Raw genomic sequence first — 16,073 nt, 5'->3', positions numbered from 1 at the left:
ATTCATCTCTTCCCTTCAGATTCTGACAGAGACTGTATTTTATTTTGCTAATCAGAGATATACAGTCTAGCCACAAATCAGTGCTAATATAGGGAGATCAGAGAACACAAATGATTCAAATGATTGATTCAAAAGGAGTTTGATTTTGAGAATTAATTTTAATATACTTGAAAACACAACATTATATTTTTAAAATTATCAGATTCTCTGAACAGTAGATGTCAAAGGGAGGTTAGCAACACGAAATATTTTGAATTATGGAAAGTAGGGGTTTTAGATCACAAAACTACTTATGCACACAGTCATTTTAAGATGCAGCAGAAGATTCGGTTCCTTAGATTGAATGTCAGATGACCTATTTTCAATGAATGCTGTGAGTATCTGACTTCAAGTTAGGCATACTCTTACTCAACAGGAATGGAACAAGATTTTCATTCTCCCATTGTTTTATGAAAATTAATATTTGGAGGGGGTTTACTAAGCCTAACAAAACCTTCAGTACTGATTTTATCTTAGCACTGTTGCAGCACTTAATACATGAATTTAGATTCAAGACTTACTAGAGAACAAGTTGCTTGCAATCTCTAAGGACACAGGCATGTTTTGAAGCTCTTACTGGATTACCAATGCGTTATCTAATTTGTTACACAGCTCTCTGTGTTAAGATCAGGTAGATAAGGAAGAAAACTGATATTTTCTAAATTGCACTTAGTTTTGTCATGCTCATCCACATCCTGACTGGCTTTTGTGAGTTTCATCTCTTCAGTCAAGCTGGTAATATTATAGAAGAGACTCATTTAGCTTTCCTCAATCAGATTTCCCAAGTGACAAGTTCACACCAACTCATCAAAATATGTTTGCCTCTAGACCAGATTTTTATTCTAATCCCAGATGGAATGAACTGGGCTAACAGATCTGAAATACTGAAATCTATTTTAAACAAACGTCTGTCTAGTAATTTCCAGGAATTTTTGGTTTGGTAAGACAAAAATACAGCAGCTAAGTCTAACACCAACCATAGTGGCAAAAAAGAAATATGACGGCTTTGGATGGTACATATGCAACATATTTTATTTAGTGCCATGGTATAAAAGTATTCATAACTGGATATGTTTTAAATTCAGTTTTGAAGTCCTTCTGGCTCGGGACTAGCTTCTTTTAGTGAATGATGTGAATTTATTTCCTATCCTTCATTTGACATTCGACTATGGAATTGATATGGAAATCATAGGATCTGTCCAAACAGTAAAAAACAAATACAATAGCATGAGAAAGCGCTTACAAAAAGATCCTATTCAAACTTCACTCTGAGAACTACTGAAAGAAAAATATGACTATCATATCATGCCCTCAAGCTTTCACATCAGATCACAATTTTATCTCCTAATCATCAAAGTCCTTTGCTGAGAAAAAAAAGGATACGAAAAAAAATATGCAGGATGAACTTTCAGTTCTGTTTCAAGTGCATTTGCAGCTAAGAAATCTTCAAAAGCAGAAGTTATAAGCTAGACTTTGTTCAAAGAAGAAACTGGATATGAAAAGTTTCTGAAACCTCTGCTGACATAATATTTATGTGCAAATCAAATACTTAGCAGTTTTCTGAACTTTACTGCTCATGTCAATGGTTTTAAACAGAATAGCGGCAAAAGATTTTATGCAGTTACAACTGAACCAGAATTTTAAGTAGAAATTGCATGTTCTTGAAAACTTCAAGTCTTTACAAGCATCCAGAAATAATACCCAGTCTTACTTTGTTCAAGTTCTTAAGTAACTTTGTAACAACTCTTCAGAAAACCTCTCTAAAGAAACATAGAAATGTAATGTAAATCTTCTGTCATATAATTTGCTTGTCTGTTACATATGAGAGTGGTCAATTAATACACTGCAATCTTCAGAAACCGCTATCTATTTTAGGATGTACTTAATTAAATTTAATAATTAATTTTAGGATTTACTCATTTCACACTGGAAGTAATCAATATTTTGTCATTAATGTTCCATCAGAAGATTAATGATTCTGATGGATGTCAATCCTGACTGGTCTTTGCTTTCCGAGCATCTCTAATTCAATTTGGTTAAAGACAGCTCCAAGCCAAGAGCAAACTAACTCTCTCAGTAATACTGTTGCCGAGAAACATTGGCTAGGAACAGGAAAAATCTATCAAGGTGATGATGGAATTCACACATTTCTTCCTCTTATTCCAGGACACAATTCAGAAATACTAGGGTTCCTTAAACACAATTTGTTTAGAAGATTAGCTGTTATTGACAACTATTGCCCCCTTGAAACTGACTATGTATATTGAAAAAGACAGTAATTTAGGAATCTAGACATTTCCATATAAATCAAGGAACAGAAAGTACCTACAATTCCAGACCAGTACAGCAAAATATATGAATTTGCTTCATGTTAATTAATTTAATCTAGTCCTTTACCTCACAAGCACTAGCTAGGTAAGAAAAATGAGATTTTCCCACCGCTTCTGTTTCTTCTCTCTGGGTCAGTCCTAGTTGTTGCCATTTCTGACTGACTGCAAAAGAAAATTTCGGAATCCAGATCCTCACTAGCCTTCTCCCTGCTTAAGAACACGACAGTCTTTCTGCTAGAATAAAGTATGGTGGTTCAGAGCAGAGACGACAGTGTGGAACAGACACATAGCAGCTTGCATCTGTTTGGATTTCACAGTGCTATGATGTGAACGTAGGCCACAGCATGGACAACCTCCATGTGCTCACAATACTAAATAGTACTGATTGACAAGATGTAAACAGTTATGTAGCAGTTTCTAGAAAGCTTTTATTGGTTTCTCTATAGAAGATGGGAGTAACTTAACAGCTGAACTTGGAAAAAAACCTAGACTGGAGAGAAATGGCTCACATACAAAAGATTATTATAATAATTCAAAACATAAGAGAAAAGCAGTCTTTGCCTTTGGTGAGATAATGATATATCCTGAAATCAAAAAAACCCACAGAATCCTAAGTTCAGAGCAACTGCAAGAGGCAAACTGCCCTGTCCTTTCTTTGAAACAATCAGGAAATCAAATGGAAGAGAAGAATAACATTACAATTGAGATTTGCAGCAAAGATTATTTACAGAACAGAAAAAAGCCCAAATTTATTCTGGGTTTGGTAATGCTTGTTTGATCCACGTGTAAGCCATATTTAAGAGATGACTTGCTACAGACCTCCACATCAGTATGCTGTCATCCATGTAGCAGTCACAGACTACTACACAGAATATTTTAGCACATGTTTCAGCGAAATAGTATCAGTCAGTAGTCAATATCAACTGTGCAGTTGTCAAAAACTGGGCACAATTTCCACACATACTGCTTTCTTCTACCTTGGTGGCATCTGGAATCATATAGAAGTATACCTGCCTGAATACTTAAGGTAACTATAGTAGCTGTGTCTAGAACATAACTATATCATTAAGTGACTAGTTAAACCACCACAGTGAAGTCCTGTCATCTTCAGGAATGTTCATTTAAATATACTTATGTTAGAAACAATAAGTCAAATGGTAAAGTTAGCCTTCTAAGACTCCTAAATAAAAAAAAAAAAAACCAACACCAACCACCAAAACAACTTACCTGCTACTCTTTCATCCGTTTCCCTATTGCCGTCATCCGAGTATCTTGCAAAATCTAAGGAATCAAGAGTACTGATGCTTCCGGCACGATCTTAAGGGACAAGGGGAAAAAAAAGAAGATATCAGGAAAAAGTCCTCAACAGCTGACTGGCTTTGATTATAAAAGTAGAAAAGTCAAAACATCATCTCATTTCAGAAACTGTAAATCAAAGGCTAAGTAAGTGTTCTGCAAGACTGAAATTCTACTGCATTTTCTAAAAGTTTGTCTCTAAGTAAAGAGTATGTCAATGAATTTTAAAAAAAGTACAACATTATAGCGAATTCAGTGACTGGGCACCGTAAGAAATTCACCCTTGCTCCACTCAAACGGCAGCATTTCTTCCCTGTCCATAGCAGATGAGGAGCTGTGCAGCATAGCGCTTCTACTCTTCCGCATGGGCCAGAGACACGTGCTTGGGCATGCAGGTAAGCACACACAAGATACCAAACAGATACAAACTGTCCTGCAACAGTCCTGCAAGTCCCGAGCAGTTCTGCTGCCATTTTACAGAAACCTGTATCTGCTGTAATTACATTACTTCCTTTTCCTCTTTTAGTATTTTAAGGCATGTTAACGTAACCAAATACACTTCTACATATCTCCTCATCTAGCCATTAACTTCATTACATAATCACTTGAAACATCTACTAAGTAACGCTTTACCTAGCAAAACTAAAGCAAAACAAGTACAATTAATGCTGTTGCAAGTGTTAATAGTCACACTCTAGAATTAAATCACTATTAATAAAAAATAAACGAGAAATTCAGTAACCAGCATAAAGTTTTGATATGACCTTGCCATTTCTCATTTCAGAAAAAAAGCCAAGCAAAATACAATTTTGCTAATTTCAAGTCTGTTGAAGCACACATTCACCATTTTATTAAAAAAATGTACAAAGAGATACTTTGTGACAGAACTCAAAATAAACAGAACACATTCCTAACACAACTGAAGGTGCAGAAAATATTCTAAGTAACTTAGTATCTTCCCCTCCTTTTGAAATTAATTTCTATGTAGCACTCCAGCAATTATTTTCATTACATTAGAGCTGTTGTCACATTAACAAAGAACAAATTCCATAGGGCTGTCAAAGAAACTAATAGCTGTCAGTGGAAATAGAAGCAATTTCATCACTTGTCAGTCAAATTCTGTCATGACTAACATCACAGAAAGTATTTAAATTTCCCCCAATTCTGCATTGTGTCAGAAAAGGCCCCAGAAGGTTCTACTAATGTGCTTCTTTTTCATATGTTTGAGCCCAAGCTGTCCCTTATGGTCTTGTGACATTCTCTACATGCAGGCCAACAACAGACCAAAATAAGAACATCTGGACTGAGACTGATTAAAGCATCTACATGCACTCGAAAAGCTACAGATAATAACAAATTTGCCAATACTTTCCGAGTTACACAGTACCAAAAATAAAGTGCCTGGTAATCCTAACTTCTCTGGTTTATGGACATATAATATATGATACCACAGAGTTTATATTTAACCTGATTTTTTTTTCCCATGACTATGCTTTTTCATCCAGGCAGTGAAGTGGACTGTTGCTCCTCAAGGAGTCGCTATCCAGTACTTAGCTTTAAAACTCACTGTTTGTTTGCAGGTTCTGGTCTTATCTACTGCATTTATTCTAGACAATAATCTGATTTAGTAATTCACTCTAGGCTGTTCTGTAGTGCTTAACAGCATTATACAAACTCTTCTTTTTACAGTGTCTTTGCAAAATGGACTACTGTGACAGTAAACCAGATTTCATATACGGGAAACCATAGTCAGAGCAGTTACCTTCAAAAGTAAAATGGATTTTGCATGCACAGTCTTAAGAGCTAGCTTGTCTAAACACCTAACACCTTGTTCAGCAAGTACTGTTCCAATTCATTTCATTAGGAAGATTTTTTCATTTTTTGAAATCAAATTCAAGACTTGAGTCAAAGCAACAGACAACATTCAAACAGAAATCACAATGAAAAGTGACCTAGTCTCATATACAACATTGCTACGACAAAAGCAGAAATACAACTCTGTTTCCTCTTACAGACTCGCCATGTTCAGAACTCAATTTTCTATTGCTCTTATGAAGTAGGTAACATCAGAGAAACAATGCCCAAACTTTCAGATAGTCAACCATATCACAGTGACGGAAGCATTCAAAGCTGTAAGCAACAAAACCTTCTTCAAATGACTAAGAGGCACGCCTTAGAGGCAAAGACCCTTCCTTCACAACTGATTAATTAAATCCAGCCATAAAACACAAACTTATTTGCCAAACCAGCCAGAAATTTCTTAAAAAAACCCAACAGTTGTCTAGAGATAAGCATGGGGTAAGCAAAGCCTACATCAGCGTGTACATGATGGAAACAATTTAAAATCGAATTTGCAGCTATAAATCCAACAATTCCCAATTCCCAACCAAAGAATATCAGTTTTACCACCTTAATAGTCCTTACAGAAACTAAATGCACCCAAAGCTTTTTACTATTTTAAACCCCAGAAACTGCCTTAAGAACCACATCTACACGCACAGCAGTAATTTGTTGGTCAAAACTTGTACACTTACCATCGATATTTCTCCTTATCATTACAGCATTCACAATAGCAGCAAACTCTTCACATACAGATTGGCATTATAAAGGGACACAAATATCTGGATTCAGATTGATTAAACAAAATGGAAATGTGCTGAGGAGCACCAGCCTCATGGCTTGTTTCCTGCTGCCACTATTTCACTCTCCCAGTACTGCTCACCCTACTTCCCATTACAAAAGGACCTGCTCCAGTTATCATCAGACCCTAAGTATGCTGTCATTACTAAACCAAACTAATTTGGATGCTAGAAGTCATTATGTCCACAATGTTCAATCTGAAGACGAGATCTAAAACAAAAACTGTCTTTAAGCATTGCATTGGTGGAACCTGAATCTTCACAGAGAACTGTATACAGCTATCCAAATAAACGCAGAAGGAAATGAAACAGAAACAGAGACAATTGCATATATACACAAGCTGAACAGTATCTTCGCAATCAGCATCTCACTAGATGACACATATTGCAAAACTCAATCAAGCTGGGAAATTACAGATTCCATAATGCAAATAAAACTAAATGGTTAGCTTGAATAATGTAATAAACAATCACTACTTTGCTATAGGACATTGCCTTTAAAATATGCGGTGTGGCTACAGAAGTGGTTCCTGCTGATAATATAAGAGGCCACCAGAGCTGAAGCACTTCAGCCGAGATGCCTCCTGGCCAAACTGGCTCCACAGGCACCAATGAATCATCAGGGTTGAAGTTACACCCTGCAAAGTCCCAGCTACAGGGAAAGCCCAGTCACACACAAAACCTGTTGCACTGCCACTGCTCCCACTGAAGCAGATGTTTCAAGCAGGAGGAAATAAAGCAATGCAAGAGCTGCTCCCTCTGCCTTCAGTGCTGGTGCAGCTACTTGTTTCTGCTTCCCACCTGGAAAGGCAGACTTCCACCACAGCCTGGCTGGGTGAGGTCTACATGACAGCTCCACCCCCTTATGCTCATACTGCAAAGCTTTTGCCTGCCTTGGCTCGCCGCACAGCTGCTGTGGAGCCAAAGCCAATGGGAGAGAGGCAGCAAAGGGATCTGCTGCTTCTATCAAATGCCATGGCAGCACTATTGGCCTGGATCTTGCCACGCTGGGACTAGGTGAGATGAATTTTGGCACTGTCATTGCACAATGTATTGAAGCTTCTTGAGGAACAGAGCCAAGCACCACATACAACTTAGACATTTGGTTTAAACAGCAAAGAGGGATTTCTGATAGACTCTACTAAGGTATCAGCCACGGGATGACAAGATGAGAACTTAAATGAGACAGTTAACTGAAAATACAGCACAGGAAGGTAAGGGCTGGCAAGCCTCCCAGATACATCATCAACAGCAGAGCCATGGCACACAGGCATTCTCAGACTCAACTGTGCTGACGACTGCCCAAACCTGAGCAGTGGAAGACGTGTCCCAAGGTTTCAGCTACCTAAAACATCACCGTGGGGGTAACTGTATCTGTTGCCTCACTCCTTACCACTTCTTCAAAGGCAGTCATCAGTGGAACTTTATCTCCCAAGACTAATGCCATCATCTAAAAAATTACAGAATTACATCACCTCAAATTTCACGCTTCCATAAAGGATGCACCTGTTCAGCAAAGGATCAGAGGGTGAAAACAATACCTCCCTGCTGGAAACACAACAGCCTAATTTGCCAGGAAAATGAGCATGGCTGTTTTAATTAGAGGAATCAGCAAGGGAACGGCTGTGCTCAGCCATGTAGCTCACCTGAGGAATGTGAAACGTCATCATTTTTCTGAAGTACAAATAGTTGTACTCCAGCGCACTGGGTGGAAGTATTTCAACTGAAGCATTCAGAAAGGAGAGGTACTTTCTGAACTAAAAGGGAAAAAGAAATAAAATTTTTTTTTTGAAAAAAAAATGTATATTTATTCACTTTATTATTTTTAATAAAAATAAAAATCTTAGGTTTAAGTTATTTGGCAAAGAATAATCAAAGCAGAATCTTGCAGGGGGTAGCAACTGACAAGGAGAAGTACGCTTCGGCTGAATTCTGTTTCTTTTCTAGAAAAAAAACCCAACATGACATAGCAAGAAGCCATTTTGCTGTCATCATATGCACATTCTTCCCAATGGTCTTCCTTTAATGGATTTAATACTTCGTTCTCTAGTATGCTGAATTAAAATACTTCTGTTTTTAAACCCAAATTACTTTTTGCTAGAAATTTTCCTAGTAAATAGTGACAAAATAATGTTTGATGTTTCAGAAGTGGTAAAGCAACCTAACAAGAACAGGTATAAATAACTCCAGAAAATGCATCACCTGCAGCAGGGAAAAAGAGAGTGGCACAAGTGCGTAGAAAAGAAGTGAAATAGGCTTGGTCTCTTCATAGCTCGTACTAGCAAAATGCCAGGAAATAGGCTTGGTCTCTTCATAGCTCGTACTAGCGAAATGCCAGGAGATAGATTGAGACAGTAAAGGGCAGCCTGTGTGCAGTTCTTGTTTCTTACCTCAACCACTGAAAAACGATTAGCAAAATCAGAAAACTAAGATTCATATTTAATATGCAATGCTAAGAAGTTTTTCTACACCACTTGTTGAAAACCACAACTTTTAAAATTTCATTAAAGTTAAAAATGAGACTCATTACCACATTTTGCCTATTAACTTATTATTTGCCTATTAACAATCTTTTTAAATATTGCTTCATTCCAAAAGAAGGAATGTTAATTCCTTTCTTATTTCCAGAACTGTCACCTGTATGACATGCAGACTTCTGCTGATGGCTTCTGTTCCCTAGGCATATTCATTCCTTTCACTAAAAGCTGAGTATAACTATATAAGGAGGAAAATGTAAAAAAAGTCTCAAAGTGATACACCCCTTTCCACTGACATGCAAAATATGACAGAGGTTGTTTCATTTACTCTGACAGTAAAAAAAAAAATTATTTTTAGCAGCTTATCTAAAGAGACACCAAAACGGATAATATTAGCCATAGTTCCACAGTACATGAATTGAGCAGAAACAAGTTGCAGTCTTCTACAAAAATACATTATTAAGTTAACTTACATGACCAAACTGTGATGGCAGAACTGACTGGGTAGATGAGGGAAGAGAAGTGGTTTTGGTCTACCCTGACTTCAGCAAAGCTTTTGACACTGTCTCCCCTCAACATTATCATAGGTAAGCCTACAAAGCGTGGGTTAGATGAGCAGGCAGTAAGGTAGATTTAGAACTGGCTGGATGGCAGAGCTCACAGGGTTGCGATCAGCAGTGTAGAGTCTAGCTGGAAGCTTGTGCCCAGCAATATTCCCCAAGCATTGGTACTGGGTCCAGTCTTGTTCAACAGATTCAGCAATGACCGGGAAGAGGGGACAGAGTGTACTCTCAGCAGTTTGCCAATGACACAAAGCTGAGAGGAGCAGCTGGTGCACCAGTAGCTGTGTTGCCATTCAGTGAGACCCAGACACGCTGGAACGTTGTGCAGAGAGGAACCTGAAGAAGTTCATCAAAGGCAAGTGCAGTGTCCTGCATCTAGGAACAGCCTCACGCACTAGAATTGGTTGAGCATTGACCTGCTGGAAAGCAGCTCTGCAGAGGACCTGGGAGTCCTGGTGGACAAGTTAACCATGAGCCAGCAATGTGCCTTTGTGGCCAAGAAGGCCAATGGTATTCTGGGGTGCATCAGAAGAGTGTGGCTAGCAGGTCAAGGGAGGGTACCCTCCCCATCTACTCTGCTCTAGTAAGGCTACATCTAGAGTCCTGTGTCCAGCTCTGGGCTCCCCAGTTCAAGAAAGACAAGGAACTACTGGAGGGCCACAAAGATGATCAGGGTACTGCAGCATCTCTCTTATGAAGAGAGGCAGAAAGACCGGCATCTGTTTAACTTTGAGAAGACTGAGAGGGAATCTTATCAATGCTTATAAATATCTATAGGGCAGGTGTCAGGAGGATGGGGTCAGACTGCTTTCAGTGGTGCACAGCAACAGGACAAGGGGCAATGGGAACAAACTCGAATGCAGTAAGTTCCACTTGAACATAAGGAAAAAATTCTTTACTGTGAGTACGACGGAGCACTGAAGTAGGCTGTCCAGAGAGTTTATGGAGTCTCCTCTGCAGATATTCAAAACCTGCCTAAACACCATGCTCTGCAACCGCTGTAGGTGAACCTGTTTCAGCAGGAGGGTGGACTAGATCTGCAGAGGTCCCTTCCAACCCTGACCATTTTGCAATTCTGTAACACTGTAAATCAGCTAAAAACATAAATAAACCAAGCGGCACTACTTCTTGATAGAAAGGCTCAAGGAGAAAAAAAAACACAATCATTTTTTACAAGCTATTTGACTTAATTTTGCAAATGTCTAAATTGATTTTTAAAATAGCAGTTTTCTCTATGATCACAGGAAATCATATCACTAGGTACTAACAACTAAACAAATGCCTTTTAGCTTCTTCTGAATAAAACCAGACATTGACTGTTATGTAAGGGAATAAGCCATCAAAAATTAATTCCTTTACATCATCATCAGTCTGATGGCTATTTCTAGAAAAAAACAATAGGTCTCCAGGATGCAATTCTTTGCAGCAGTAGAAATAAGTTGTACTTCATTCTTAAAACTGATCATTGAAAATTTGTTTTGCTGAGCAAAACAACATGACAATTGAACGAACAGACATGCTACACCTTAATATGTGGCAGCAAATTAGACTCCAAATGTTAACATACAATGAAAGTAGATGGGGATTAAAAATGTCACAAAACTGTGTAATTACAACTCTATCAGAGAGAATTCAAGCAAAGTTTTCTAATTCTGAGATCCTCTTAGATTTATGAAGAGGAAGAAGCTAAAAAAGCCATCTAACTGCAATGTTTTTCAACCTACAACCCACAGACTATTACTAAGACAAGCCCCAAGGTAGTGAACAATGTAGTTCCATGCAACTTTGTAAAATATACAGAAGTTTTCCTGGTGAGCTGTGCTATTGTTATGAGTTAACCTCTCCCTCCTCCCAATATATGGATACAAACCTTCTCCCCTGGAGAAACCTCTGATAGAAAATTTTCCATCCAAAAGAAAATTATGTCATAAGGAGAGCAAAGCTGAAACTTTAAGTGGCCTGCAACTCAAAGATTGGGAAAAAAAATCTTCAAACACATCTGAAAAGGACAACAATACAACATATTTTATAGGGTACAGCTTGTCTTAACATTTAGGACATCCAACCCTATTTATAACTTCAAAGAGACATAGGCAAACCAGCAAGTACTCTGATAACAGACTCTGATTGAAAAGTTCCCTTAGAAACTACTCAGGTCTGCCACTTTTTTTCTTTTTTTCTCTGTGGTACAGGTACAATAAGAGAAGTCTTGAAGTTCAGCCCTAAGGAAATGCAAGTGCATAAATACATATTTTATCTGTTTCTGTTGGTGGTAAAGTTGTCAGAAAAGCAGGTATTTTACCTACCTTACCTGTCCTTGAATAATTTGAATTTTCAGCTGTCCTGAACAATACTACAGGCACAAAAAAACAGAAGCCAAGGAAACCAGGGACAGAGACTAGCTGGGAGAAATAAACTTCCTCTTGTATTTACATGCACATGCTTATGCCCCATATTAGTTATGAACTACACATATGTGTATGTGAATAAACCAATCAGGAAGAGGGGTGGCATTCACAGAAGATGTGGAATAATGTAAAAACCTGAAGAGCTTCAATGGAGTCTTTTCTACATTAAATAAAAGAATCAGGCATCGTTAATACTTGAAAAAGTCATCATCAATTCAGTTTGTATTTGTGGCTCCATTGTGTAGCACCTGAAATAGATACGTTGTGCAATATATATGACTAAATTAAATAAACTATTTAATCCCCCATAAATTATACTGCAAATTTCACAAGACAACTCTGGAGCAGTATTAATTTCAGAAGTTTTTAATAGGTTCTGCTTTTAAACTTCTGATACGTTTCACCTTGTTCCAAGTTTACCAATGCTGGATCAGTCTGCAAAGCAAACTTGATCCATGGCAGCAGATACATGATCTGGCATAAAAACTTTATGGTAGAAACAGACTTATGTTTCAATTTTTTAAACCAATTTGAGCTTTCAGAGAAAATTTTACTAGATCAACACATTCCACATTATTATGTTAACTCTGAGATGGAACTAAAAGTCTCAAAGTAATCCAGTGCATCAGGCACTAAGTTGTAAGCACCTAACCTCATTTTGTAACTGCAAATGCCTCTTTTGCTGTTTCCCAGGTGTTCTTACTCAACGGGACCTGCTGAACTTTCCAAGTTGGTATGGTCTGAAAAGAAGTCCTCAGACTATCATCAAATGAAAAGGAAAGTAAGTTAATTTTATTCTAGTAGCTTTATTTAACTGTCACACTGCAAGAGCAATCCACTTACAAATTACCTAGAATAGGCATTCAAGCTGATCAGGTAAGAAGTCCATGATGAGCACACAGCACACAGCCGCACACAGCAGAAACTCATGAGAAAAATGAAATTACAAATAGAAAATAGGTAGATCTTGTGCCCTTGCACAGAAATACCACATTCACTGAATTGGTTAAAGACACGGATGCACCTGATGGAGAGCTACACCAGTAACACGCTGCTATGGGGGAGTGGAAGGGGGAGAAGGGAATGTGACTTAATATATAGTCTTAGGCAGCATCCCAAGTAGTCAGGTTAGAAAGAATTAAAGCCCAAAACTGCTCAAAGCCATTTTAATGTTGCTGTAGTGAACAATAAGGTCCTGGGGCATACAACCTAGGGGAAAGCATTACACCCAGCCGGGCTCCTCACATATGTGCTGCAGTGTGCTTGAGCTACCAGAGTTTTCCGAAACAAAAAAGCTAAGGCAGAAGCATGACACAGAGGTATTTCTTCCAGCAAAAGATCCCAGCTGGCTTCAGCAGATATCAGAAAGCATCAGCAGCATCAAATTAACTCCATATGTCTGATGTTGAAGCACTGCATTTCCTGAAGTGTATCAATTAACTTGCACTGCAAGGAGTTTTGCATTTTCTGCAGTAAATCAGCTTTCTGCTGTAATTTTTCTTGATGTCAGAATATATATCAATCTAGCCTTTAAGTGGCTGTCTTTGCTGAGGGACTACTTAAAGCGTATAGATAATACCCATCTTAATACTCAAGCATTGTATTCTCTCAGTTTTCTTCGTATGTCAATTCTAGTATGTTCTCCTTTCTCTTATTTCTACATTTATCTTGGGACAGTAACTTTCCAGTTAAGTTCTAACAACATGTGTCCACATAGATTCAATAAAGCATTACAAAAATACTAAAAAAAAAAAAAAATAAATCTAACAGCTAGAGACTTAAGTGTCTCTATCAGGAGGAGAGGCTGAGAGATGTGTCTGTTTGGCCTGGAGAAAAGCAGGCTCAGAGGTGATCTCATCAATGTATATAAATATGTCAAGGGGGGATGCAAAGAGGATGAAAGCAGGCTATTCTCAGCGGTGCCCAGCGACAGGATCAGAGGGAATGGGCACAAATTGAACACAGGTGGTTCCCTCTGAACATTAGGAAAAGCTTTTTCTACTGTGAGTGTGACTGAGTGCTGGCACACATTGCCCAGAGAGGTGATGGAGTCTCCATCCATGGAGATATCTAAAAGCTGCCTGGACACAGTCCTAGGCAATCAGCTGTAGGTGGCCCTGCTTGTGCCAGGGTATTGGACCAGATGACCTTCAGATGTAACTTGCAACCTCAACCATGCTGTGATTCGGTGATTATTTTTGCTATAATTTCTCTTACTCCAACAGTTATGTCAAATGACAAAACAATTGATAACTCTCTCTTCCCTCCAACATCAAACCAAGATGAAAAAGCACTTGTTACATAAATAAGAAATTCCTATTCCGTGAATTGTTACATAACAGTATTTCCCTCAATTCAACAGCAAAGCGATCAGCTGCATCACCATCATGCAGTGCTATACTGCAGGAAGGGAGGACGTAAATTGCCTCTCCCCTGTGGTGCACCAGGGGAAAGAGTTCAGTATTTCTCAAGGGCTTTGTCAGCTTGGTCTTAAAAAAAATAAAATCTTTTTCTTAAGTTTTCACCCAACAAACTCAATATACTTTGTGCCATGTCTCAGGCAAATGCATTAAATAAAAATACAAGGCCTATAACCTTTCTGGAATCACTCAAAGTTTTAGACTACGCTAGAAAAGAATTCAAATCGGTTTCTCAAATTCACACCCTTACAAAAAAAACCAAAATAGAAAACCAAATACAAGTTACACATTGAAAATAATGACATAACTTCAAACACAAAACAACATAGGGTTTTATGGTTTATCTATACATATTGATAGGAAATAGACTTCAGATGCAATATTTTAAATAGGCCCATATCTATAAATCACCTAACTCAGAATTTTTAACAAATCTTAGTTTAGTTTGAAAGCATGAGAACTTCCTGAAAAAGATTATTTTCCGTATTTTCATTAATTCTCAGTTTACAGAGGTCTGATATTTACAGACTTTAAATTAACAGAGATGATGGACTGCACACAGATCAGCTTCCAAAACAGCTAATATAAGGTGGAAAAACTTTATCATTACTTGCCTGCAAGTACTAGACAAATCTTTTTGCATCAGGTGACGAATCTCAACATTTCCTGCAAGCGTGCTCTCAGCTGAATATAATTTATGAGTCACATCCCCAGTCAATAAAAAGATAATTATCAGAGGGAAAAAAGCTGCAGAAAACTTGATATACAGAATTGAAATTAAGCACAGGGGAGCTTGAAGATGCTTCCAGTGGTTAGTCCTGAAATATGAAACTCTAGCTAATATAATTCTGTTTCCCTTCTCTGGCCCCCACCCCCAATCTCTGCCTTCCCTAACAGCAAAAGTGTCAGGAGGAAATGAGTGCTGCTTCAGCACAAAGCCTGCTCGCTTTGCTGAAGCTTTCAAGCAAGGCATGGTTAAAGTCACACATAACTGAACTAGCTACAGTGCCTATATATAGAGATTCACTTCTGCCTTCCCAACACAGAAAAGTAACAGTAACTCTGGCACAGGAACAGAACGAAGTCAGGACTAGAACAGCTAAAATCCCCATAGCATATCTGTATCCTAAGACAACACCACCACAGAAGTAAGTTACTACAAGGTAAAATATAATGTGGACATATGGTACGGTACATTAGCTACTTGCTGATAACTTGATATTTGCCTGCCTTGTACTAGCAGCTACTAGTCTGTCCTTCTTTGCTCATCAATGTCATGCTTATTTGATTCTACCTTATCTTGTTATTTCTTTGTGTAGTTACACCCTTATGGGGACTAACCTGTCTTCTGAACAGCTTACCATTACAGAGAATCATAGAATGGTTTGGGTTGCAAGGAACCTCAAAGACCATCTAGACCCAACCCCATGTCCCACCACCTGCCATGGGAGGGACACCTTCCACTGGATCAGGTTGCTCAAAGCCTCATCCAACCTGGCCTTGAACGCCTCCAGGGAGAAGACATCCACTACTTCTCTGAACAATCTGTTCCACTGCCTCACCACCCTTCACAGTAAAAAAATTCTCCCTAACCTAAACCACCCCACTGTCAGCTTAAAAGCATTACCTCTTGCCCTATCACTGCCCTCCCTGATAAAGAGTCCCTCCCCCGTTTCCTATAGGTTCCCTTAAAGTACAGGAAAGCTGCAATAAGGTCTTCTCAGAGCCTTGTCTTCTCTTTCTCTTCTCTTCCTCTTCCCTTAAGAACCCAAATTCTCTCAGTCTGTCCTTGTATGGGAGGTGCTGCAGCTCTCCGATCATCTTCATGGCCTTCCTCTGGGCTCGCTCTAATAGATCCATGACCGTTCTGTGCCAAGGACTCTAGAACTGAACACAGCACT

General features: G+C 38.5%; 1 protein-coding gene across 4 annotated transcripts in view; it reads right to left on the bottom strand.

Annotated features, from left to right (window-relative positions):
• Nucleotides 1-16,073, bottom strand: part of RELCH (RAB11 binding and LisH domain, coiled-coil and HEAT repeat containing) — an 88,032-nt gene that overhangs the window by 62,659 nt on the left and 9,300 nt on the right. For all 4 annotated transcript variants that reach the window (XM_054057558.1, XM_054057556.1, XM_054057559.1 and 1 more), the window contains exon 2: nt 3,597-3,686. In XM_054057558.1, coding sequence (XP_053913533.1) covers nt 3,597-3,686 — 90 coding nt within the window. The remainder of the gene's footprint in view (nt 1-3,596; nt 3,687-16,073) is intronic.

Source organism: Cuculus canorus, chromosome 2 (genome assembly GCF_017976375.1).
Source record: "Cuculus canorus isolate bCucCan1 chromosome 2, bCucCan1.pri, whole genome shotgun sequence".
Classification (NCBI taxonomy): Eukaryota; Metazoa; Chordata; class Aves; order Cuculiformes; family Cuculidae; genus Cuculus; species Cuculus canorus.
The sequence above is the reverse complement of the archived record's forward strand: the minus strand, read 5'-3'. Positions and strand labels throughout refer to the sequence as shown.